Here is a 24,763-nt window from a genome sequence, read left to right on the forward strand (position 1 = left end):
CCCCTCTCTCACTCGTCTCTCCCCCCTCATCGCTCCTCTTCCTCTCTCTCCACTCTGTCTCTCCCTCTCTCTCACTCTCTCTTCTTTCTCTCTCTCTCGTCTCTTCTCTTTCTCTCTCTTCTCTCTCCTCTCTCTCTTCTCTCTCTCTCTCTCTCTCTCTCTCTCTCCGCGGGGCTATGTTGGCAAGCTTTTCCTCTACGAGATGACCCGCACGCTGATCTATGCTGTCATATGACCGAGTGATCACTATCCGGCAGATAAATAATTGCGTGCGCGCACGCTCATATTGTCCGCATTGCGCACAGAGCTTACGCTCTGCTAGGGGAACAGTGAAAGATGATGAGCGTTTATTTCTCCGGCACATAGGTACTGGGTTGAGATGTGGTTGCTTACAAACAATTTCTTTTAAATAAAATTCTGGACTTTGGCTTGCTCCAAACAGAGTAAACCATGACCCTCGTAATCATCGTACAATTGGTATTTTATGCGTTGTGCATGCCATATCCTGGCTATCAAGACTCAGCAACCTTTTCTAATTTAAAATCAACGTCTTTACTATTTAATGTGCCTATTAATGTGCATCTCATGCAAATAGAGATCGTGTACGTCTCTCTTTCCTTTCCTGGACGCTAGGAAAATCTTCTGACAGGAAAGTTCTCCACTCCTCTAACTGCAGGTGCTTAGTCGGCCCATGGGTGCCGTGAGCCGTCCACCTCAGTGCGCGATAACTCTTACTGACGCCTCCCCGCTCGCTATTTCAGATACCCGGGGAGTGCACCCCGGCGCAGCAGTGCTCAGTGACCACCGTACTCGACCAGAGGGTCACCGTGCAGACCAGCGACACGGTCACGGTGCGGTTCGAGGTGTCGGCTAGAGGCGGCGCCCCTCCGGCGGCCGCCTCACTGGCGCTGCGCCGCGCCGACCCCGGAACTACAGATTGCCCGATCGACCACGGCGCGTCGCCACCGGCGCTGCTGGTCTCGGCCAATCAGAGGCGGCGACTGGACAGTGACCTGTTGCGTCCCGGAGTCAACACGTTCTTAGGTATGTTGGATAGAGAGTATGGATATTGTTTGTCACAGATTGGTGAGAAAAGGTTCTATCATAGCTCTGACGAGACAGGGATAAAGTAGGTATAGATAGGTGCTCACCGAATCAGTGATAACATTGCATTTTTTAGTGCACATTCCGCATAAGCAAAATAAGTGCGGCAGCACCGTCATGGAATACCTTCTGCTGCATCAGAACGCCCAAATGCTTCCACCCAAGGCATAGCTCGTATTTATCTTTGACCATCTTATCCCATTTCCAACGCGTTCACTTCCGTGACCCTGTCGATTTCTAGTCCCACGCCCTCTCCTGACCTTTTGCTGCCTTTGCTGCGCCGACCAAACTAGCCCATTCCCCAGCTGCTGGCCTCTCTCTCTCTCTCTCTCTCTCTCTCTCTCTCTCTCTCTCTCTCTCTCTCTCTCTCTCTCTCTCTCTCTCTCTCTCTCTCCCTCCCCCCTCTCTCTCTCTCTCTCATTACCGACCGCCACCGCCCTGGGCCTGAATGTCGTCCTCAGTGGAGTAATCGGGTTATGATGTATTTAAATTGGACCGTGATGTCGTGCCGCCCCCTATTTCGACTCTCGACGCGTCTGTTAGGAACTGCAAATCAGACCGCGCTGTGTTCCGACCACTTGCTATGCCTTCGGGCTGTTTGTTCGCTTAATTCGACCGCAGGCTGTGGGTCTGACGTCGCGAGCTCAGTCGGGCCCAAAGTGGGTTCTTGGTGTGCGTTTGAGTGATGTAGCGCGCCGCTGCCCGCAAACTGATGTCGGCTGGTGTGAAGCTGGGGCAATGGGTGATCTTCTGCATGGAAGTCACCCTGCGAGCCCAGCGGACGATGGCTATTCGCCGAGTTAAATTGGGTTGCATGCTAGATATCCCGCGCGGGGCTGGGGTCTCCAGCCGAACGCGCGGGGCTGGGGGGTAAATTTTACCCCCCCCCCCTGTTATCTCCCGAACTAATGGTCCGATTTGGAAAATTCAAACGCCAATCGAAAGCTCTCATCACGAACTACTAACAACATGTACTTAATTTAAAGTTTGAGGTCAAGGTCAAGGCCAGGTCAAGGGTACAAATTGCAAGTTTCTACAGTATCGGCCTTGCACCGTAGTTGCCGAAGAATGGAGTCATGGACTGAGACTGATCGCCCAAAACGTGTTCTTAGGCTACCAAGACAATATTCGTTGCATACAATATCATTCAGAGGTCAAGGTCAAGGTCAGGTCAGGTCAGGTCAGGTCACCAAAAACAAAATATAGAAAAGGGCATGTGCGACACATGTTTTATGGGTCATTTTACTCATAGAATTCAATAGGCACACTCAATAAGTGATATGGACCACCTCTGGATGAATTTCAGGTCGAGGTCAGGTCAAGGTCAGGTCAAGTGAGGTCAAATTTTGAAGTTGGTTGTTAAGGCCTAAAAAGGTGTCTATCTGATGCAGTTGTTCACGGCGAATCGAATGGTGCTATTTTTGTTGCCGTACGAGGTCTAGAACTTCCAAAAAAGTCATTTTTCAAAAATTTTGTGTGTCGTGACGTCATAAAATTTTGAATAACTCCCCCATTTTTGAACCGATTCTTCTAAAATTTGGTATGTAGGTGCACATAGACCACTTCTCTGACATATATTCCGGTTTTTTTTGATAGACTCAAAATTTTGGATTTTATAATGATTTTCCCAAAAAAGTCAGTTTTTTGAAAAAAATTTAGGCCAAAATCCAAAATTTTCAAAAAAACGAGATAGCCATTTGATAGACAAAGTAAAATTACGTATAACCTTTTTTGTTACGTCTTGATTCCTTTAAAAATGAATATGTTAGCGGCGTTTGAACTTTTGCCGTTTTTGAGGCGAAAATGGCGAACATGACGTCACTAAAACGTCAATTTCTCAAAAATTTTCAAAAGGATTTCGCTCAAATTTTCAGGGAACGTGTCAAATTGATGTAAGAAAAGGTACTGAAAGTTTGGCGGCGCTGCGCGCCGCCGTTTTTGAGATATCGCAAAAATTCGCGAGGGGAGGTAAAATTTACCCCCCCAGCCCCGCGCGGGATATTTGACGGGCTATTGATGGAAGTTTTAATTGGGAAAATCGGCTCCGAAATTTCGGATGTACAGGAAATGGTATACCCCAAACGACGGAAATAGCAGGAAAAAGGCTCTACGAAGAGTGAGCTAAAAACGGATACAGAACTTTAAAACTGAAGACGACAACATTCAACCCTAATCCCATATTTCAGCGGTAGCGCAAATGCCATTACTTGGGATGGGGCTTTTGCTCTCTGCCGCCAGTCCTAAATAGCCGCGCAATATCGCTAAGAGGATATACGTCGTCTGCAAATGCACTTTTCAGACTGTTTTAGCAGATGTACATGCTAACACCGAATGCCCGGGTCAATGAGGCTGGTTTCTAGCTGCGCCTGTCTGAACACGATGGGAAATGCTTTTCACTTTCTCGTCTTTCAAATATGAATCTATTTTTGTCTAATGACGTTATTATGGAATTAAAAATGAATGTGATGACCGAAAAATGAAAAAGCATCACAAAGAAGGCGTGATTGAATTAATTCCGATAGCATTGCTGATATCAATCAGGTCAATAAAATCAAAGGCAGTAGGTATAGAGCTTAGCATCGGAAGTTTTTCATCATCCCATTAGTTTATTTCAAAGCCATCGTCCCCACCAGCATCTTTTCCATACATGAGCATTGATCAGCGAATGATAAGCTGAGCGCATCACTTGTGGTACAAAAAACTCGCAAATTGCCTTCGGACTAAACAATGTCATGGCTCGCTGGGCTTCCTTTGTTACCACGGTTCAGTCTCTGCTCTCGATAAATGCCTACAGATGCACTGCAACCTACCAACAAATGCACTTTGAGCTTCACTTGACGACGGTTTAGCAAGCAGCTGGTCCACTGGGTGGATCGTTCATCTGTGTATGTCCACTGTCCAGACACCTAGCGCTCGTCACCGGTCTGACGCACAGTCCCTTCGACCTGCGCGAGCTCGTGTGGGCGCCTGAGACTGGAATTGCCGTGACCGCGCAGTGGCCATATTGCGTGTCAATCGACAACCTCAGATCATATGCAACGGGGCAGCTCGGGCCGACAGCCGACTGCAGCCGGGGCGGGGGCGGGGGCGGCCGGCGCCGCCGAGACGCCGCCGCCGCCGGCTGGGATCAGCGGCGGCGCCACGCCCCCGCCCCCGCCGCCGGCTGCGGACGGGGCGCCGACCGCTGGTCCGCCGCTGTCATTTGTCCTGCTTCCGGCGCTTCTCACTGGAAGGATGGGGCATTGGCTGATAGCTCCGGATTGAACCGGACCCATGCAGAGACGGGCTAGGTCAAAGTCCGACGTAAGATACGTTGTGATATTTTATTTTTTCGTAGTCGTATTTTCAAGAGTTCAGGTAACAAGCAAGCGCCATTTCGCGCATTCGCGGATATGCAATTACCCGTAAAGGCCACGGTTAGCATACCCAGCAAAGTTAATTCGCCAACTCTTATATCTTATTATAAACACAGAGATCGAATCGTAAGGTTGCCAACCTAAAAAGTTAGTAGACCTGTCAGCATTTTTCTGTCCCGTTCTTATATTGTCGTTCCATTTCAATTCAATCATGCTCCACTATCAGGCAGGCTTCACTCCGCTCTCGTCAATATTCCCCGCAGATACGATCGTCCTGAACTTCACCCCAATGGCGCTATCATGCACAGGCGGGGCATCGGCCGGCGCACCCAAAATGAGAATCTTAGCAGAGACTTCAGCGACGTCCCGGCCCCACACTCGTCCGAGCCGGCAGCCAACAACAGTCACCCATTGCGTGAATCGACCTAATGAAGTCAGATCTGTCAAAATGCATTTATAAGCCGCTTGAATCGATCAATTGCCGTAGCTACGATCCGCTAAATGTGTCTGAAAAGGATGCTGATAGACAAGAAATACTGGGAATGGAGGTAACTCATCATATTCGAGCTTTCACTTTTACCAGCACGTCGAAGATGCGTTGGGCTTCTATTTTGGCCGACTGGTGATGAGGGAGTCGAGTGAACGGTCTCGGTGCATTCAGTCCGGTGGAATTGAAAGCCGTTCCCCGAATGGGGTTTCGACGTACCCACAAGAACTCTTATTTTCGAACGAAATGCGTTTTCTCCTGTCGTCTATTCATCTGGGAAATTTGTGGTACTTGGATGCATATGTATCGTTGGAGATAGCATGTTTTGATGAAAGAAGTTCAATACGGTTGGGTCTAATTGGCTACCAGCGCGCGGGCAATGACTCAAATGGCTTCTCCAAAATGGCGATAGCATTGAAGACATGAAACATGCGATGCCATTACTACATGCAGACTAGGAATGTTCAGACATGTACATACATGTGATTCTTGAGGAACGGAAATTTGTCGAAGCGCCTTGAATTTAAAATGTTCATGAGATAGATAATCAAGCCAGGATATTTGACAAATTAAATCAAAATTAATCTTTATGCACCAGACATTCTAACTCTATATCCACGAATCACTCATCCGATTCACTTTATTCAAAAACGTGAACAATTGGATAGCAATGCACGCAACCAGCTGAAATAGGTAAGTACAACCGTGGTCATGCTATTTACACTTCTGACGATTCTCCGCCAGGTCGGATCAGCCTGGCCTCAGAGGAGTGCTTTCGATTGGTGGTGACGGTTCGAGCTGCCGACTGCGGAGACCAGCAGCTCTGCGGAGGCAGGGGCTACTGCGTGGCTCGACCTGACCAGGTAAACACAGAAGTTACCTGTACAGGAAAACAATGCAGGTGACTCGAACAGGTGCTAATATATATATCAAGAGTTTGGCTGTGACTATAAATAGTTTTACTAATTGGCTTGTTGGAATGAGCATTGTTTTTGCCTGTCCCCGCATGACGTTGGTGAGTGCAATGATTCGTCTTTTGGCAGGAAACATTTACATGCTCCTGCTGTTCCGAATGGTCCGGTCCCTACTGTAGGGTCAGTGACCCCTGCTCAAGGCGACCTTGCGCGGAAGGAGCTACGTGCGTCTCAGACGGCAGCGACTACAAGTGCTTCTGCGCTGAAGGTAAACATATTAAAATAGTTTGGCTTCAGGTCGGCGTCAGGCGTCACACACTGGTCCATAGTCAGCACTTTGTCTTATGCTCGCATTGTTCGGAAAAGGGAGGCGCAAAAAGGCGTTTTCAAGTTTGGTGAACCGAGTAGGTCTATTTGACGTCATACAGTGTGATGGGCTGAGTGCCCGCGGCATCACTCTCCTCTGAATTTATTTCGTCTAATCTTTGGTTTTTGTTTTAGCCTTTGTGTGTATCATAGTTCGTCGCAACCCCGCGAAACCTTTCGTGAAGAGCCTTCCACCGTCCATGATCTGTAGAATTGCACCATTTTGATGAAAAGCAAAGTTTCAACAAACAAAAAAGTTCATTAGAAGACAATTTTTGCCCATTCTTCCTGCTTCAACAACCGAAGTTTTTAGACGCCGGTTCAAGGACCTAATGCATCTGTTTACATTTTTAGATATTGTAGGTAAAAAAAAAGCGGAGCAAATCATGAGGCAAGTTACAGTTCAATATTGAACCCTGATGTTTGATCTGATAACTATTCTAACAGATGAAATGGAGAGGCAGTATTTAATTTTTCTTTGCTATATTGGTCTCATATGCTACGTAAGAATAGTAAAAATATCTGAATATATGCCTAAGGTGGATAAACAAGCAATGCGTCTTCTTTGTTTTCCTTGAAGGCCAATACGCAGCAATTTCTAAACGTTTTTAGATGCTCCCTCTTCCGGCTGAGGGTCCCATTATCAAACTTTTGCTGACGATATAAAACTTTGAACAAGTTCACAATTCGCAGCGTCATTATAACCGACCTTAGCTTAAAACACTGCAAAACAAGGGGTTTCGCTGAAAGTTGGACGCAATTCCTGCCATAAACAATAGCTGAACATTATTCAGCCACTGCTTACAATATTGATATATAGAAATCAATATGCCATAGATATACAAAAAAAAGAAGGGAAAAAACAGTCAGCCGTAAGCATAAATCTTCAGGCTGAAAAGTCTTCATATAAAAAATGTGAGATGAGCCTTACATAAATATCCGATTCGTATGCTTGTAAATTCTGATTTTTGTAACTTATGAGCTCCGAGCGGCACTCTCGTACTGCCGATGATGTGATCTCATCGCAACGGGTGCACGTAGACTTTATAACGAAGGTTGAAACGTTTAACCGTGTATAAATCCTTGTCCTGCAAAGCTGTCTTGGCATCCGAGAGAGATGATTAAAGTTCAATTCCTTTTTAGTTCACGTGTCCTGCATTTTCCCGCAAATGACTTGTTATGAACAATAAACTGCACGCAAGTCACAAAAGCCACAAGTTCCCCTAATTACCAAGTCGCATACCGCTGTATGACTGCGCGACAACTTACAAACTTCATGAAATCTTCATATGCGCTAAATTTCCCTACTGTAGACTGGCATCATCTGAGTCCTACCGTATGCTAACTAACACTTCTGACCCAGTCAGTCCGATTAGGACCGTTTATCAGACTTTGTGTCACCGTTCTGTAAAGTTTTACACGGGGCATGTTGAAGCGCGAGGAGGTCGTCGAGTGTGCTATTGACCGACCGACCGACTGTGCTGGGCCTGCCAGAGAGGCAGTGCCCGTCTTCAGCGACCTGGAGCACAGAGAGACCACATGCTCGTATATCGCGGATGTAATCCCTGACCGACCGTCACGGCACATAATGCATAACTAATCTGCCTCTGTCGGCCGAGGACGAAACCGGGACGGCGGGAATCCGCGGATTATCGTGGATACAAACCTCTCTTCTTCCTTAGGCGTCGTCCGGGCTCCACTTTGCCATAGCTTTAAGAACACCCTTAGAGGACGGTGACGGTGTGGCGATCTTTCATTTTGATCTTTCAAAAGGAACATTCTGTTCGTAAAAGTTTGAAACTAGTTTTTCTAACCTCTTTTTGTTTACTTATAATTTTGCTCTGATCATTATGATTTGCTAACAGCTGAAGATGAAATTTGAAAGAGGTGTCATGTTTAGTGCAAATTTGTATTAAAGCCTGTATCTCAGAGCCATATATCACCCAAAGGCGATGATAACTTGAAGCTTATTCTGCGAGCTCTTGAGACCAACTACCCGAAAAAGAAATGTTGAGAATAGTAGACAAACAATTACATGCAATGTGTTCTCGTGCCCAGAAACTGTATTTGTTCACCGTTCACTGACGTAATCTGGTCGGTATATCGCAATCACTGCTCACGATAGACGGCCGCTCGCCGTCAGCAAAGGTTGAGCGTCACAGCGCTGGCAGCTGCAGGAGCTCCATCGTTTGAGTCAACGATCCAGTTCTCATACTGTAGATCGATGATGCAATGTTTTGAAACTTAGACAGTGAAAGTAGTTGCAATAGTCGCTATGCAGACTGATTCTATGATACAATGTTGATCGATGATATGATATAGTAGGAGTAATGGCTATTACATGTCGTTTTGACTATTGGAACAAGTCTAAAGTTGAAGCGAACTTTTAGCTTATATAGTTTTCATTTTAAGAATATAGTGGCATCTGCGTTGTCAGGATATTTGATAGCGATAATTCATCTCCCGCTTCCAATGAAATCGTTTTATTAAATTTTATTTAGCCTTGGCATTTACGAATTACGATGTCTCAAGACTGAGGATAGAAGCAGTTTGACGTACTGTGTCTGAAATGTCATGCAGTTCATGCACTGCTCTGATGAATTATTCTCCCTATCATTCCATGATCCCGCTTCTATTTCATTTCATCTCCGAAGCCGACCCCATTTCCTACGCCAGCGGTTGGACCTTTCGAAGTGCATCTCCCAGAATGCTGCCCTTCCGTGCGTCAGCGCTGCGCAGCCATTTGTTTCCAATTGCGGTCCAATGCTCCTCTCAGCCCAATAGGCGTTATCGGCAAAACGCCTCTGCTGGCCCGCACTAGTCGGCTGATAAATCTGCCAAAGTGACGCGCTAGCGTAGCTCATCGACATTTATGGCGCAAAGTTACGAGGCGACAGGTTTTCGTCCTAGATGGATGGTCATGTAAATGGCCCATTATCAGCGAATTTCGCAGCTTTGTCTTCAGTCGAATCTGACACTGATATTTTTAATGTGGGTGAAAATTGTCCATCTGCAAAAAAGAAAAAGCAGTTACAGCGATTCTTGTGTGCTGTTGATAACAGACTTACTTTCATGGACCTCCTATACCGCCACTCTAATTGTAAAGTGAGCGGGTCCTGAGGCATTTCTGAACAGAATCACCATTAAATGATCATGAAACATAAACTGTTGAATGTTTTGTCGCACTAAATACTTCCCACTTATCGAACATCTTGGAAAGTGCGACCTCAACATAGGAGTATTATACGGTGCCTGCATTCTCTGAGCGCATTTCTGCCTATTTCTATTTATATTCCATTTAGGCGTGAGTATGCCACTATTTTGTCCCGTCATTTTTACGGCACTTTCATCTCTTAGGGACTTCCCCAGCAAACACCAATACCCGGTACCCACAGGCACCACGGGCTCCAACTGCTCACGTCCGTCGGACTCGTGCGGCACGTGCCTGAACGGCGGTACGTGCGCGCCGGACGGTGGTGTCACGTGTCTCTGTCCGCGCGGATACTCGGGAGACGGCTGCGAGGAGACGGCCGCGGCGGGGGAGACGACCCCGTGCGACCCGTCGCCCTGTCTCCGAGGGGAGTGTCAAGTGGAGGGAGACGCTGCCGTCTGCGTCTGCCCGTCAGGTGAGACCGGATCTGAACGGAACTGAACGGAACTGAGCGAAACTGAGCGAAACTGAACGGAAATGAACGGTGCTGAACGGAACTGATCTGAACGGAACTGAAAGGACCTGAGGGAAACTGAATGGAATGGGGGTGTGGCGTGCCGCCAGACCACCTCAGAATTGGGTTCGGTTGGGGATATTTTGGGGATATGGAATGCAGGATGCATTTTTATTAATTAAAATGACTGTACTGTGATTAAATACTTAACTCGGCTTGCAGGCATTGTTTAAATTTTTCAATTTATTATGATGCTTGTTCATGTTCATGTTTCATTGCTCATGTTCATGTTCTTTTAGTCAATTATATGCATAACATATAACACATAACACATTTCATAACGTTAGTATAACACATTTCAAAGAAACAATTGGTGATTTGGTACTTTTATTTTTATATAATATGTCATGATTCTTGGTTCAATATTTTCATTTCAATATCAGCTAGGTATCTAGGCGATCGTGATATCGTTCCACTTTCGTGATGGGGCGATCTTGCATGAGCCCATTGTGCTGCATAAGCCCACTCCAAGACTGAATCCTGTCATATAATAGCCGAATCCTCGAGATGAGCCCAGCGAGGGACTGGAGGCCCCAAACTTTTATCATTACTGGACATAGCCTTTAAGCTGTACCACGCAAAATCGATCAAACATGTTTGCTTGTTTGCTCACATCTAATGTTGTGCGGCTTTGGCTTATAGGGCGAGGTATTATAATGAGCACTTGGAAAGAAAGAAAAAAGTTTTTGAACCTGCTCGCTCAGGCGGATGGTCTATCTAGCTTCATTATCATTGAGGTCGATTTGAATCAAGTGGCGTCTTTAATCATGCCTGGTGACGCAGACCTAATAAAGCAGGCCAAAATACCGTTTCCATTATTGGTTACATCTTTTATGGGCCACTCTTAGGTAGGTTGCAAAAATCTAATTGAGACCGGCAATGTTGCGGTCACGAACGAACTGACGCGTGCTCTTTGGGTTATAGAGGAGCTCTGCTCCATTTCGGTCCTCTGATGCACTCAGCCAGGGCTACGGCCTCCGATCACCGGCTGTCATTTGCCTGCGGTGGGCCGTCGCGCCGGCACGTGCCTGGCTGTCGTTCGACGTTCCGGGGGTGGGGGGTGGGGAGGTCGGTGGAGGGGATTACAGAGGAGGCTATAGGCTGTTCCAAGCTCAGCTCTCTGATCCGTTCGACCGATCACGTCACAGCTTCGACAGCCACGCGACGTCGACGTCCGGTGACGTCTCTCAGACTGTCGCTGGTGCCACATCACTCCGCCCCAGCTGTCACATCAGTTCACCCCGCTGTCACATCAGTTGACAGCCCGCTTTCACATCAGTTGACAGCCGGTCCAGAGTTCCGCGAGACGGCGCGGCGAAATCAAGGCGCCCTGACACACGGAGAGCCAATTGTTTTACGGATTTCAGGCGAGCTGTCCTTGGCAGTTCGATACCAGATGCAGAACAGCGACAGTCAATGGCTGCAGCAGCCCACTGCCATTTGCATGTGGAGCCTTCCATACATATAACCTGGATGGCAGAAAGACCGTGGTTCTGTTTATGTTCCTTATTTGTGTTATTAATGTAATAAATTTATGAACATTTGTTTCCTAGCTTGATTTGAGGCTGCAGTTATTAGTATTGTCTCAGGTGAGGCATCGGTCTTAAATGTGTCATTAAATCATGCCTCAGGGTATGATAAAAGGTTTCGCAAACAGCTCAGAAATGGCGGTGTTGAAATCTAATAAACATCACACATGTCCTTTGTCCACTTGTGGTGGAGGCTACCTATCATGATTCAGGTTAACCATGAACTGTGAGATGTTTTGTTCAAAGAAAGCCAGCACATATTGGTATTCCGATATTATATTACGAAATTCATATCAGCAACTAGCAAGGTTCTGATCGATCAGAGCGCGGTGGTATTGTAAAAAAAAAAAAAAAAAACGCTGCGCAGTGTAGTTGACTGTTGAGAGCGTCGGAGTATACAACCCTGCTCTATCTTTGAGCTCGCGGAGGCGACACGGTTCAGAGACACGACTCTCGCACACTGGCGAAACCGGTGGGCGTCAGAGGGATGCGTCCGGCCAACCAGAGCGACTGCCTCTGACGGCTGAGCTGAACCAGACGGAGGGCGCGGTCCCCAGCCGCGTGCGGTAGCCAGGCTGTCACCAGCCGGCGAAAGAAACCAGACTGCTAAAGTGCCGCCGGACGCTATGGCTGGCTGACGCCCTTGTGAAGCTTCGAAATCCGCTCCTGAATTTTAGATATGGAACAGGATCTCAGGGCAAGGCACTGATGACTATTTAATGTGATCTCTATGTAGAGCAGCCTTAGCCATTTCGTTATTCAGTTGCACAGCGTGTTTCAATCTCTTACTTTTCCTTGAATCCCCCCTCTCTCTCTATTCTCTTTAAAGTTTGTAAAAAAGAAAAACATTAATGTGTTTTTTTTTTTTACAAATTGGTGCTCGAAGTGCTTCCTTACCTATTATAACTAAGTGTTTGTAAATAAATTGTCCAATGTCTAGCATAGGCTTCTCCTGTCATATCGCGTTACCGAAGCAGCAGCACCTATAACGATCCGTGCCTTCTTCTCGCCAGGTTACCGGGGCCAGTTTTGTGAGACGCACGACGTGTGCAGTTCGGCGCCGTGTCGGTACGGCGGCACGTGCCACCCGCTGGGTGACGGCACCGGCTTCAACTGCAGCTGCGCCACCGGCTTCCGCGGCTCCGTCTGCCAGTTCAGGGTCAGTTCACACTGCAGTCAGCTGCAGTTCAGGGTCAGTTCACACAGCAGTCTGCCAGTTCAGGGTCAGTTCACACAGCAGTCTGCCAGTTCAGGGTCAGTTCACACAGCAGTCTGCCAGTTCAGGGTCAGTTCACAGAGCACAGTCGGGCTGTTCAGGGCCAGTTCACATAGCAGTCTGCCAGTTCAGGGTCAGTTCACACAGCAGTCTGCCAGTTCAGGGTCAGTTCACATAGCAGTCTGCCAGTTCAGGGTCAGTTCACAGAGCACAGTCGGGCTGTTCAGGGCCAGTTCTCTGAGCAAAGTATGTCAGTATAGGATCAACTCACTGGGAGATATTGATCAGTTCAGGGACAGTTCATTAAGTGGACACTGCACAGTTCGCCAGTGCAGAGTGCATTCACTTTGCGACACTTTTCATTTCAGATTTACTGTCATTGGCAACATCATAACTTTTTATCTAAACATCGAAAAATCTTCCCAAAATACCGGCTGCCCACTTTTATCAATTGTCATCTTCATTAAATATGCACAACATCCATCGCCCTAAAAATGCTCCTTCATGAAGATGACCGACAGTCCGGTCTGCATCCGCAGCTGTCGCGATCCACCTTGATGGGAGTGGCCCGCCGTCAGTCCACTCTGCTCTGATGAGTTGCCGGACTTGACATGGTGAGCGACGCGTCCATCGTCGCCGGCGACTCCGCTCGACCCGCTGACCCGTGCTCTGATGAACCGCGCCTCCTCCGTCCGTCCCAGCCCGACACCGAGCCGGCCATCAGACCCCGAGCAACCGCAGCGCGACGCGCTTCCTCCATCCGTCCCAGCCCGACACCGAGCCGGCCAGCAGACCCCGAGCAGCCGCGGCGCGACGCGCCTCCTCCGTCTGTCCCACTCCCAGCCCGACACCGAGCCGGCCATCAGACCCCGAGCAACCGCAGCGCGACGCGCCTCCTCCGTCCGTCCCAGCCCGACACCGAGCCGGCCATCAGACCCCGAGCAACCGCAGAGCGACGCGCTTCCTCCATCCGTCTCAGCCCGACACCGAGCCGGCCATCAGACCCCGAGCAACCGCAGCGCGACGCGCCTCCTCCGTCCGTCCCAGCCCGACACCGAGTCGGCCATCAGACCCCGAGCAACCGCAGCGCGATGGGGAGTGAAACGAAACGCCCTCAGCCGAGCCGCCCTCGACGCGCGCTGTTGAGCCGCCCAAAGGCTCAGCGTTGAAGGCTATTTTTCTCGTAGCCATGGTTCATTTACCCCATTGTTGAGTACCGCCATACTCATATTTCTCTGGGTCGTTATTTGAACCAGCGATGGGAACTTTGTCTTCGCATGGATGCTGCTCGTTTCGAGGGCCGCCCAATTGCCTCCGCAACTCCGCCACTGAATTTCATCGCTAATTCTCTGGCAGTGGTCTGGGATCGTTTCGGACATAATCGGCCACCGTTTGCAGTTCTGTCGGACGGCGCTACTCGGTCCGGAAGAGGCACTACATTGGCTACGCTGACCGGGCGGGGGCGGGGGCGGGGGCGGCGGCGGCGGCGGCGGCGGCCGTCCGTCTCTGTCGCCGTCTCGGGCCGTCGTCGGCCGGTGGGCCGGTCCGAACGGCGCAAGGTATCTGTCACCGACGGTCGTCGCTGGCGACACTGCCGCACCGGTGCCGTCTCAGGGGGAGCGGATGGACGCGGGTCAGAGGGACGCGATCGGTGGTTTTACCAGCGCGGTGGGCGGTTTTACCAGCGTGCTGGGCGGTTTTACCAGCGCGGTAGGCGGTTCGCTCTGCGCGGGGCTGTCCGTAGGGCGAGTTGTATGTCTGCAGCAGTGGGCTGCCTGACTGTAGGAATGGTTAGCCGTCGCTAGGGTGGAGCAGTTGTCATGCAAAGTTGTCTGCAGGACGGGCCAGTTGTGTGTAGAACGGGCTAGTTGTCTTAGGGAAGGGTCGGTTCTCTCTGCAACGGCAGGCGATTAGGTACCCATGTCCTTGATACAGGCAGGTACAGTGCTGATTTGTTGGTTGCATGCACATGAGATAGGGCCCACTGCTTCCGTTATTTAACTGGAGTATGCCTTCTGTGCTGTAATAATACACATCTGCCATGGAGACGAAGGTTTGCCTCGGAACAGCGCTGTCGGTCAGGAGTTTCGCGGTAAATTCCATTTAGTGAGATTAAACTGTAAATAGGACTTACTTTTGCATTTACAACGCGTAACGAGCTCTCCTAAACGCATTTGTACTTTTGTGAGCATATTATGAAGTGGTGACTGAATTTACCTTTCACGTTTTCAAAAAAGACTCAAAAATGACTTCAGCTAATATAACTGGGAGGCAACTACACTAGCGAATCAAACCTGTCATCAAGACGGCTCTAAAAACCATCACCAGACGTAACAGAGACGAATATCGTCTCTGACCTCCGGCGGACGGCTAATGCATGTATCAGTCGAGAGCTGGACAAATGACCGGGCAATTAGCGGCACCGCGGGACATCGGCTGGCGGATTAGACCAAACGAAGACTGACCTGTGCCCGGCAAACGGCAGGTAATCGGGTTATACCCCATGGCGGTCAGCTCGGTATTACATTATGGCATTACCAACATCGTTTGGCTTATCAGAAGATAATTGCAGCGGTGATGTAGAATTCCTGGAAATATTCCACTAGCCCAGGAGAAAGGAAGTTATTCACCGATAACTAAGCACCCCCTGGGGAGTCGTTTGACAGACCGCGGCTGAATTCAGCTCCGGCGCCGGTATGCGTTTCGTTTTCGGGATAGCCAAACAGGCGGCGGTTTTTCATTTGGGAATTCTCGGCGCCGGGCAGTCGAGCATTGTGAACAACATCCGGGGCCTGTTGTTGGCCGCCGTGACTGCCGACTCTGGGACAAAGGTGGCGCACAGAGGCCATTGTGGTGCGCTGTTTTGTCTCGGTCCAGGGACCGCGGGACCATCCCGATCGGTCCAGACCGAATACTGACTGCCTCCGGCGGCACGACGCCGGCACAATTTGGGACTTTTATTGTCTTCCCGCGCATTGATTGCATCCCTTCAAAGGAAGTCCAACTTATTGAACAACTGGATCGGTATAGCCATATCAGACGACCTAATGCAGTAAAATGTTGAGAGGATGTCCACTGTTTGCACTCAAGCAAAATTGCATTTTCATGAAGAATAAAGGCATTAACTTCATGTTTCCGATTATTTTTCTTTTGTGCTTGGTCTATCTTACTCCTCTTCATCTTGTTTTCCTCTCCCTCTATTTATTGCTCTCGTCTCTCTCTCTCTCTCTCTCTCTCTCTCTCTCTCTCTCTCTCTCTCTCTCTCTCTCTCTCTCTCTCTCTCTCTCTCCACTCCAACTTCACTAACGACGTTATTGAGTGCGGCGCAAGGATGAATACCAAGTGCCAACTCACCACCAAAACCATACCATAGTAGCACGGAGCCCGTGAATGTATAACGACCTGGGCCATCCCGTGTGTCCATCTCTCCGTAAACCGTACCTACTCGCGGCCGACCGGTGGCTCTCATTAGAGTCGGGAGGGCGTGTGGGACGGGAGTGGGAGTGGGAGTGGGAGTGTGAGAGTGAGTGGACGCCGACCCGTTTCCGGGCCGGACACGGTCGACCGGTCAGTATCCTCGCAGTAGACGCGCATCGCCGAGTGCGACTGCGTGCTTATGCCGCCCCCACATAGCGAGTCCGCGGCCTATTGTCCGTGCTATTGTCAGTCTTCCTGGCAACGTGGGCGATAAATGCGCTCTTTGAGTGTAAAGCTACGGCAGATGATCAGAGAGTATGTGGCGCTCGATGCTATGTAGTATTGTAGATACTACGTCTTTCCGGTGGGGTTTGCTTGTATTTTCGGAGTAAGGTATCATAAGAGCAAGACAGCCACCTGAGGCGCCATTGGTTGGTCGCGTCTACTGATTATGTGAAGCATAGGATTAGCTATACTCGTATATAGGAATAATGCCTGCTGCATTGTGTGTTCGACTCTCAGTCACGTATTTGTGTCCTGTTTTGTGCAGGTGCTCCCCCTCTGCACAGTGCACCCGTGCTCCAACGGCGGCACGTGCTGGGACGAGGGCGCCACGTACTACTGCACGTGCCAGCACGGCTTCTCAGGAAAACACTGTGAAGGTAGGTGACCATCGGCTGATTCCACGGGCTGGGCGTGCGGTAAAAGAGGCTGAAAGGACTGAAAGGCGTTGCTAAAAGGATATGGTTGTTTGATAAGGGACTGAATGGCGAGTAGATGATATTGAGTGTCAGCGCGCCAATACTTAGACCGCATTCGTGTCATGTCAGTGCTTTGACCTAACTTCATGTAGAATAAGAACGTATAATGTTGATGCTATACCGTCTACGCCGCGCGGCAAACATGATTATATAAGCCATGCATATGGAGATAGATAGGAGCTCTCTGCTTGCGTGAGTTGTGATAGACTTGTTATTCACCCAAACTTCTGAAACGCTACATAATGTAGTATTTCCCCAACTGTTGATATTCACACGATCAAAAACTTTCGTCCCGCGTTTCGGAGTCGCTGTTTATGCAGACTAACTTGGCCGCCGCGCCTCTCCCAGCCAATTGTGAGATTTCACGCTCGAAGAATGGTGGGTCGCCGGCGGCGTCTCTTGATATATTTTCCTCTGTTGTGTGTCTCAGTGCCTCCGGGTTTGATCGGCCACTTTGACATCCACCACATGCGTTCCGGTGTGCCGATCATGGCGTCGCTCTCCATCGGACTCTTCCTCGTCATAGCTGTGGTGAGATGAACACACGGGCAGAAGGGGAGGAGATAGGGCGGGAGGAACGGGAAGAGGGATAGGCAGATGGGGAGGGAAGGGAGAGGAGAGCGAGGGTGAGAAAAATAGGATAGGGAGAGACAAGATATGGAGGGAGGATTTAGAACTGAGAAAGGAACGGAAGGAGAGGGAAGAGTATGGGCAGGGGAGATTTTAGAGTATGGAAGGAGGAACTTGCTATCAGTTAGTCACCTCCACCTGGCTAACTTTGATCAGCGCGTGCGACATTTCACCTGGCTCAGCTGTTAACTATGTCGCTAACTTTTGTTGACATCTCAGCGAACTTGATCAATGAATCAAGCCCCTGCCGCCCCACACTAACACGATATTCGTGGCTCGGATTGCGAGCCGTAATTTACACCAGCTTTACTCCGATTTGGTAATCAACCTTACCCCTGCATGATTAAATCGGTAATGGATTACACCTTGCATATGGCAATGCACCGGCCACTGTTAGTGTTAAATGTTCTAGCCTAGCTATGATCCGGCTGAGATGTGACCTGTGACCTGTGACCTGTGACCGACTGAGCTGTGGCCGGTGACCTGTGACCTGTGACCTGTGACCTGTGACTTGTGACCTGTGACCTGTGACCTGTGACCTGCGACCTTTGACCTGCGACCTTTGACCTCTGACCGGTGACCTGTGGCCTCAGGTCGGCTGCTGCTACTGCCGCTCGGTGGGCGGCCGACAGTCACTGAGTCGCCTCTGCCGACCCGTGAGCAAGTGCCGCTCGGCAGCCCGCTGCTGTCCCCGCCGAACGTACAAACAGTTCAGGTGAGCCGCTCAAACGTGGTGACAGAGCCGCTCAAACGTGGTGACAAAGACGCTCAAACGTGGTGACAGAGCCGCTCAAACGTGGTGACAAAGGCGCTTAAACATGACGAGAGGGTAAGTTGAATCATAATAGTGTTTGGAGCTGCTGATACTGGCCGAGAATCATGCAGTAAGGCATTAAGAAGAACATAGAAGCGAGTTCTCAATCGTGGCGAATGGTAATGCAGGAACACAATGTAGTTGTTCGAGCTGAACATGAAGGTGCCAGAACACAATAAGGTGAGCCGCGAAAGAGCTGACATTTGGTGAAGTGAAACACGTAGGGGAGACCCGGGAGGTATGGGCCGGTTTTGTGAAAAGGCAATTTTCTTCCGGTGGGCAGTGGCTAGACCCGGTTTTTCACTCTGTGTACGTGACATTGCCTTTCGCTTGCAACGTGTGCCTGATATTAGGCATCGGGGATCAACTATTTTGTCTCGAAATAACTTTCAATACATCATGTGCTTTTTCGATCCATCAAAATACACCGGGAGGTATGGGCCATGGCTCGGGAGGTATGGGCCGGCGCCATGTTTCATATTCTTTTCTCGATAATGAGAACAATACTCGTTGCTGTTATCTACCTTGATCTCTCTTAGAGCCCAGGGACCGCATAAGCGGCCAACAGCTTACTTCATGAAGGTCACTTGGGCACATATGTATTTTGGTTAACTCAATCATGCACCATGAAATAAGATCAATAATATTTTTTCTGTTCGAATGAAATTTGAAACTAAATTTTCGACCTTGCGCGACAAAACTAAAACCTATTGACTGGGACATTCAATGAAAGCATGTTTTTATTTATTTAGGATCAACGGGGTGGGTGGCCCGAACCTCCCGGTTAGGACGCCAGAATGTGCGTAGCATCTCAGCTCATAATCTTGCTAGAAAGCTTCAAATTGTCTATCCAGTCATAATTTCCATACTTTAAACTTTATGTTAGCGATGGTCTGACATCATAAAACGAGCCTGGTTCAAATTTATCATGAATTTTCTGTATGTACCGTATTTAACTCGAAGAGGGCAAAAACGGTTTATCACCGCTCATTGCCAAAGAAGATTGAGGAAGATTTTGAAAATCACGTGGGTTGTATAATGGAATGGCTGCTACCAGTTAACGCCGTCAAATGTGTAAAAACACGCAACACTTCTTCAAAACTGCGATGGCCCATACCTCCAGGGGGCCCATACCTCCCGGGTCTCCCCTATGATTCTCTGACTGGGTTAGATACTTCGTTGGAACTGCAATTTCATGCGGAGCACCTCAGTCTGTTCCCGTCATTAAGTTGAAGTTCCGTGTGAGTTTAGTGGGTAGTAAACGGGAAATGTGAAGACGTCGGCCGGGTTGTATAATAGCGGGATGTTTCGGGGTGCCTGAACGACGGTGACAATATTGCGGTGTGTTGTCGTGCATTTGTAATGCAAGAGGTGACCCACTGTACGGAAGCTAAAACGTTCTGGGGACGGTGGTGCGCCGTAGTAGCTTCAATGGACTACGTGGTTTCTTTAAGAGTTAATGAGCTATGAACTGTTGAATGTTTAACCCTCGCCGGACCTATTGGTTTTCTACATACGCGCCGGCGGAGGGGGGGGGGGCGGGTACGACCCCCCTCGCCGTTTCGCCCCTGGTGGAGCTAGCGCGTCGCGGAAAAAACGAGCGTGTGCGCCGTTACGAGACGCAGAGATTGGTATCCGATTTTAAGGTCCTAGGTCAACCGGTGACCTTTGAGGTCAGGTCAAGTGCCCCAAGGTACGGTTCAGTTTTTGGTGAATAACTTCGCAAAAAAACGGCCGCAGAGCCGCGATTTTGGCAGCAACGTGTTCGCCTCACTCAGGCGCGTCGAATGATATACTTTTTGTTCGGGTCAGGTCAACTTAGGGTGTTGACCTCAGGTCAAGGTCAGGTCAGCATCCCCAGGTCACGAAGTTGGTCAAAAGAGGTCATGTCGCATATCATTCGATTCGGCAGGTCTTCCTGAGTCCATTGGTGGCTTTCCCGACTCGCTAGCTCAATTTGATCGGGAGTTATTGACGAAAAACTAATATGACCTTGATGACGTCATAAATGACGTCACGCAAGGTCAACATTGCAAAAGTGACGCATCTAAACTTGCAAGGAGTGCATCAAATCACGATTCTGTGTGCTTGAGATAGTTGGAGATCGTTCCCGGCGCCAGAATAGCAGTTTTCATTTTTCCCCATTGACTTATAATGGTGAGGTCACGAAAATGACCTGACCTCATATGACCTTTAGGAAAAATCCGAGATATACAAGTTGTGAGACTTGTAATGGATACTAGCTCCTGCCAGTTTCATTTCCCTGTGACATCTCCTCTGGCAGTGAGGGCGTTGCGAAGTTGCGACATCTGAAGACCGTGCAGAGGTTTACTTATGACGTCACAGGTCAGTGACCTGACCTGACCCAAAAATGCGGTTGGTGTCAGAAGATGCGGCTTGAATCAAAGGTCAGGTATGCCAAGTTTCAGCTCTCTATCGCCAGCGTGTTCGGAGTTATCGCGAAAAAACCCTATGGGGGGGGGGGGCGGCACCCGCCCCCCCCCCCCTCGTCCGGCGAGGGTTAAAGCCCAAATCGGTAAATGTTGACCTTGATAACTTCTGGTGCCCAGTCCTTTGACCTGACCTAAAACAAAATTAAATGCTTCCACCACGATCTTTAAAAAGACATTTTGAACGGCACTTACCACTCGTCGTTGAGTGAACTAAGAGCGAGTTCATGCGTGGTCATCTACGCCCGCTTCTGTTGTTTTTGTGGTATTTCGCTCGTACCGTGTGAGTTTATACTTTATAATGCTGTCCTAATGCTGTCATCTACTTGCTTCCTTGTACATACTGAAACAGGTTCACGGAAAAGGGCGTTTATTTAGTCGGCATTTTCAAGTTGGCATTGATGCTGCGAATGTATATGCATAGCTTCGCAACCCCCAATTTCGGTACATTTAGCGTCTAATCGGTACAATATTCTCTTAATTCATGACACTCCTAGACAGTGCGCTGTTAGATCGTCAACTATTTTATACATGCGCCACATAGAAGACATTCTTGGCGGCTATGTTATTAGTACAAGACGGACTGCAGTAAGGCATTTGACATTGGTTGGTTATTTAAGAGGATTTGACCATGGATCAATAAACGTCATAATTAATCCTCTCCTTCCGACATGACGGCAACTATGTCGCTAGACCGTGGTACAAAGCGACAAGATAGCAAGGAGACACCGAACTATCACCGAGCCCGTTTGAATCAATTGTGTTGTTTAATTGTGTTTAGTTTTGTATTATTTCTTTATTTCACCGTAAATATTCATTTTATTGTCACACAATGTGGACAAATAAGTATGCACCGTGATGCGAAGAAGAATGTGTTTCATAGACGACTGGATAAGAATGAGGTATAATTATTAGTAGAAAAGGTGAACAGAAGTATGAGGCAGGAAGGTACAGCTATTGACATTGAAGGCGAAGTATTACGTATACTACGGCCCATTTCACAGAAGGGCTAAGATGCGACTGACGCAGTTTTTCATCTAATCTGCTGCAGTTTACGCCCGAACGTTTCATAAAGGGATTGCGGAGTAGAACCATAATAGCCATTTTCACGACGGCCATGTACTTACACATTTGGTGCACATCTGGTACAGATTAGGTGCAGATTTGGTCAAATCAGGTTCAGTGTGCCTCTTAGCAGCTATCAGCTAGGGTTGCACTAAGTGCTTATATGCCTCCTTTGTCATATTATCAGAGAGCATCATCGATTAAAACACCGAAATAAATTCATAAAATGAAGATATTTGCTGTAAAAGAAATTAGGTGCAGATTTGGTCAAATCTGCATTCGCCGGATAGCCCGTTGTGAAAACGGCTAATATGTTATTGACTATGATTTATGTAGTGAATATAGTAGAATATAATTCAAAACAAACAGAAGTTTACAACTGGCGCATATTACGCACATTACGCCCTCGGATCCTAATAAAACCGCCTAGCTCTAAAGAGGGTGTGTACTACCAGGTTTATGAACTCGGCCGGAAGTTGGAGTTGGAGTGGGCTGGCTGATATATTTGGAGATGCACATGGGATGTGCTAGTGGTAGAAATAGTGCTATTAGCTTGGGAAGTGCAGAATAGGTACATTAGTCAGAAATGCAATGAAACAAGCCTTATACGAGCGCTGAATGTTGTGCATTTCATGGCATTTGTGAGGGATGCATATGATTCAACAGTCAATCTTCGAATATCGTCTGCACTGTTTGTATATATATTCTATGTCCGTATAGTATATATAGTATATATGTTTGTATATATAGTATATATTTTTTTATATATCACTATAGCACTGTTCTGAGAATGGGCTGAAGTTGTGCTCGCGGTGAGTGAAATGAGCCTTCTGCGAATCAGTTTTACCGGGAAACAGTGCTGGAGATGTCGACCGTTTCCGAAAATTGCGACTGAAGTTGGTCGACTAATGAAATTTATTCAAATTGTTTGCAGCGCGATATTGTGCCGGCTGGAATGAGACGAGCCGACATCTCTCTGGCGGGGCGCCCATTTTGCCGGCTGGTAAACAGTCGTCTGAAAATCGCCGGGCTCGGAACTGCAGAAAACAGCCACTCGGTCTTTACACTTGACGGCCAATTCCGATGATCCCCTTGACTCGTGGCTATGCTCACTGAGAGGTGTTATGCCAGGGTGACTTGCATCGCATGATACAGCCGAACCGTGGTATACGTAGGGTGAATGAAAAGTTTTGAGCCTAACATAGTTACAGGTGACGCAGATTAATGAAACTTTGGTCACACATTTTGCCACTATTGATATGAATGGACACAAAATTGTGAAGTCCTAGCACTTTTTTCCTCACTTTTATAGCGCCTTGAATCATGCTATTTTGGGTAAGTGCTCGCGGTGTCAATGACGTCATTTTTTGTGAAGCGTCATCCAGTCAGTTTTTTTCTTTAAGCTTAGACAGAAATAGACACCCTAAGGATGCCAATGCTGTTTAAAACATTAAATTTGGGATACTTTGGAAGGCTCAGTAATTCATTGTTTATATTGCAACCAGTGAAAAATACCCTGAGTTATTGTCCTGGTGAAACACGACCAATTTTGTCAGGATTGCCCTTCTGATCTTCCTGATTTTCTAACAAAGGTGTATCAGTGGTTCATCCTAGTAATGCCCAATTACAGTAAGACCCTTTGAAAAAGTACACTTGCAAGACATCTCATTTATTTTCCGAATTACGGAACACTTTCCTCCTTGTTGTGACTCTGACATTTAATTTTTCAGATTAGAGTAGAGACGTTCTTTCACTGACTCCACTGTTCTTCCAGTGCTGGATTGAAGTGAAACACCCACAGTTAATCATCGGTAGCGAAAAGTGACTTTGAATTCTCAGAATCTGCTTCAACTAGCTCCAAATGTCATTACACATCTCTCGTCGTGCTCTGCAGCAAAAAGCCGAGAGGCCCAATGAGCAGAGACCTTTCTCATGTCATGCCCATTGCTAAGAATGTCGCCAGCTTGCTCCTGGGAGATGTCCATTCTTACCGCTATCTGATGAGCTCACAGTCTTGGATCCAGCATCCACACCCCTAGAGCAGGGTCAATGTTTTCGGATTTTGTCACATTCTACGGCGTTTTTGATATTTGTTCATTTTGGACGCTGTTCCTGTCCTGCTTGAAATTAGCAGCTCAAACCTTAACAGTGACATATGATGGGCCACAACCAATAAGTTTAATTTCAGGTCCTTTTTAATTTCAGATGAAGGCATGGCTTTGAAATCGCAATACTTTATAAAAGTTCAATTCTCGATTTTCTCCCTTTTCACCGAACGCGTAATCTTCTTCACTTTAACGGGCTCTAAAAACGAAACGAAAAGGACTAGTACTTCAAAACTTGGTGTACACACCTAAAAATAGCTGCAAAATGTGTGACCAAATTTTCATTAACCTGCGTCACCTCTAACTGTGTTAGGCTCAAAACTTTTCATTCACCCACGTACTGCTTGTATTTTTTTGTCTCTGTTGAGCTGCGCTTCCGGTCTATTTATTTAGACCATTTCTCGGTCTTGGAAAGAGAGGATAAGACTGAAGACATCGGACTAATCAGACAACTGGCTGGGGCACCAAAGCGACTCAGCCCTTTCCGTTAGGCCTGCCGTGCCCCGTGGGACAGGTCGACCGGGTGGGACAGGACGTCCGGGTGGGACAGGTCGACCGGGTGGGACAGGTCGACCGGGTGGGACAGGTCGACCGGGTGGGACAGGTCGACCGGGTGGGACAGAGCGTCCGGGTGGGACAGGTCGACCGGGTGGGACAGGTCACCCGGCCTCGCACGGGCTCCCTGGATGAGTAGGTACTAGGTGATCCAGCCCAATATTAACTGCCGCTCCGGTATGGTGGGATGACCGCATGGCAGCTTGGAACAGGGAAGTATGCCAAGTGAAGAGGATTCTAGATAAATCAGTCCTGTGGACGAATGAAAC

At 48.2% G+C, this 24,763-nt stretch overlaps 1 protein-coding gene across 1 annotated transcript in view; it reads left to right on the forward strand.

Annotated features, from left to right (window-relative positions):
* Positions 1-761: 761 nt before the first annotated feature.
* The window catches only part of LOC122371406 (delta and Notch-like epidermal growth factor-related receptor), a gene marked incomplete at its 5' end in the record, with an annotated part of 31,024 nt that continues 7,022 nt past the window's right edge, over positions 762-24,763 (forward strand). Inside the window, 8 exons of the mRNA XM_043347704.1 lie at positions 762-1,044; positions 5,692-5,810; positions 5,991-6,129; positions 9,623-9,853; positions 12,495-12,640; positions 16,665-16,776; positions 17,306-17,406; positions 18,099-18,220. Of these exons, the coding sequence (XP_043203639.1) occupies positions 762-1,044; positions 5,692-5,810; positions 5,991-6,129; positions 9,623-9,853; positions 12,495-12,640; positions 16,665-16,776; positions 17,306-17,406; positions 18,099-18,220 (1,253 nt within the window). The remainder of the gene's footprint in view (positions 1,045-5,691; positions 5,811-5,990; positions 6,130-9,622; positions 9,854-12,494; positions 12,641-16,664; positions 16,777-17,305; positions 17,407-18,098; positions 18,221-24,763) is intronic.

The sequence above is a fragment of the Amphibalanus amphitrite genome, unplaced genomic scaffold (genome assembly GCF_019059575.1).
Source record: "Amphibalanus amphitrite isolate SeventyFive unplaced genomic scaffold, NRLGWU_Aamphi_draft 001240F_arrow, whole genome shotgun sequence".
In the NCBI taxonomy this organism is placed as follows: Eukaryota; Metazoa; Arthropoda; class Thecostraca; order Balanomorpha; family Balanidae; genus Amphibalanus; species Amphibalanus amphitrite.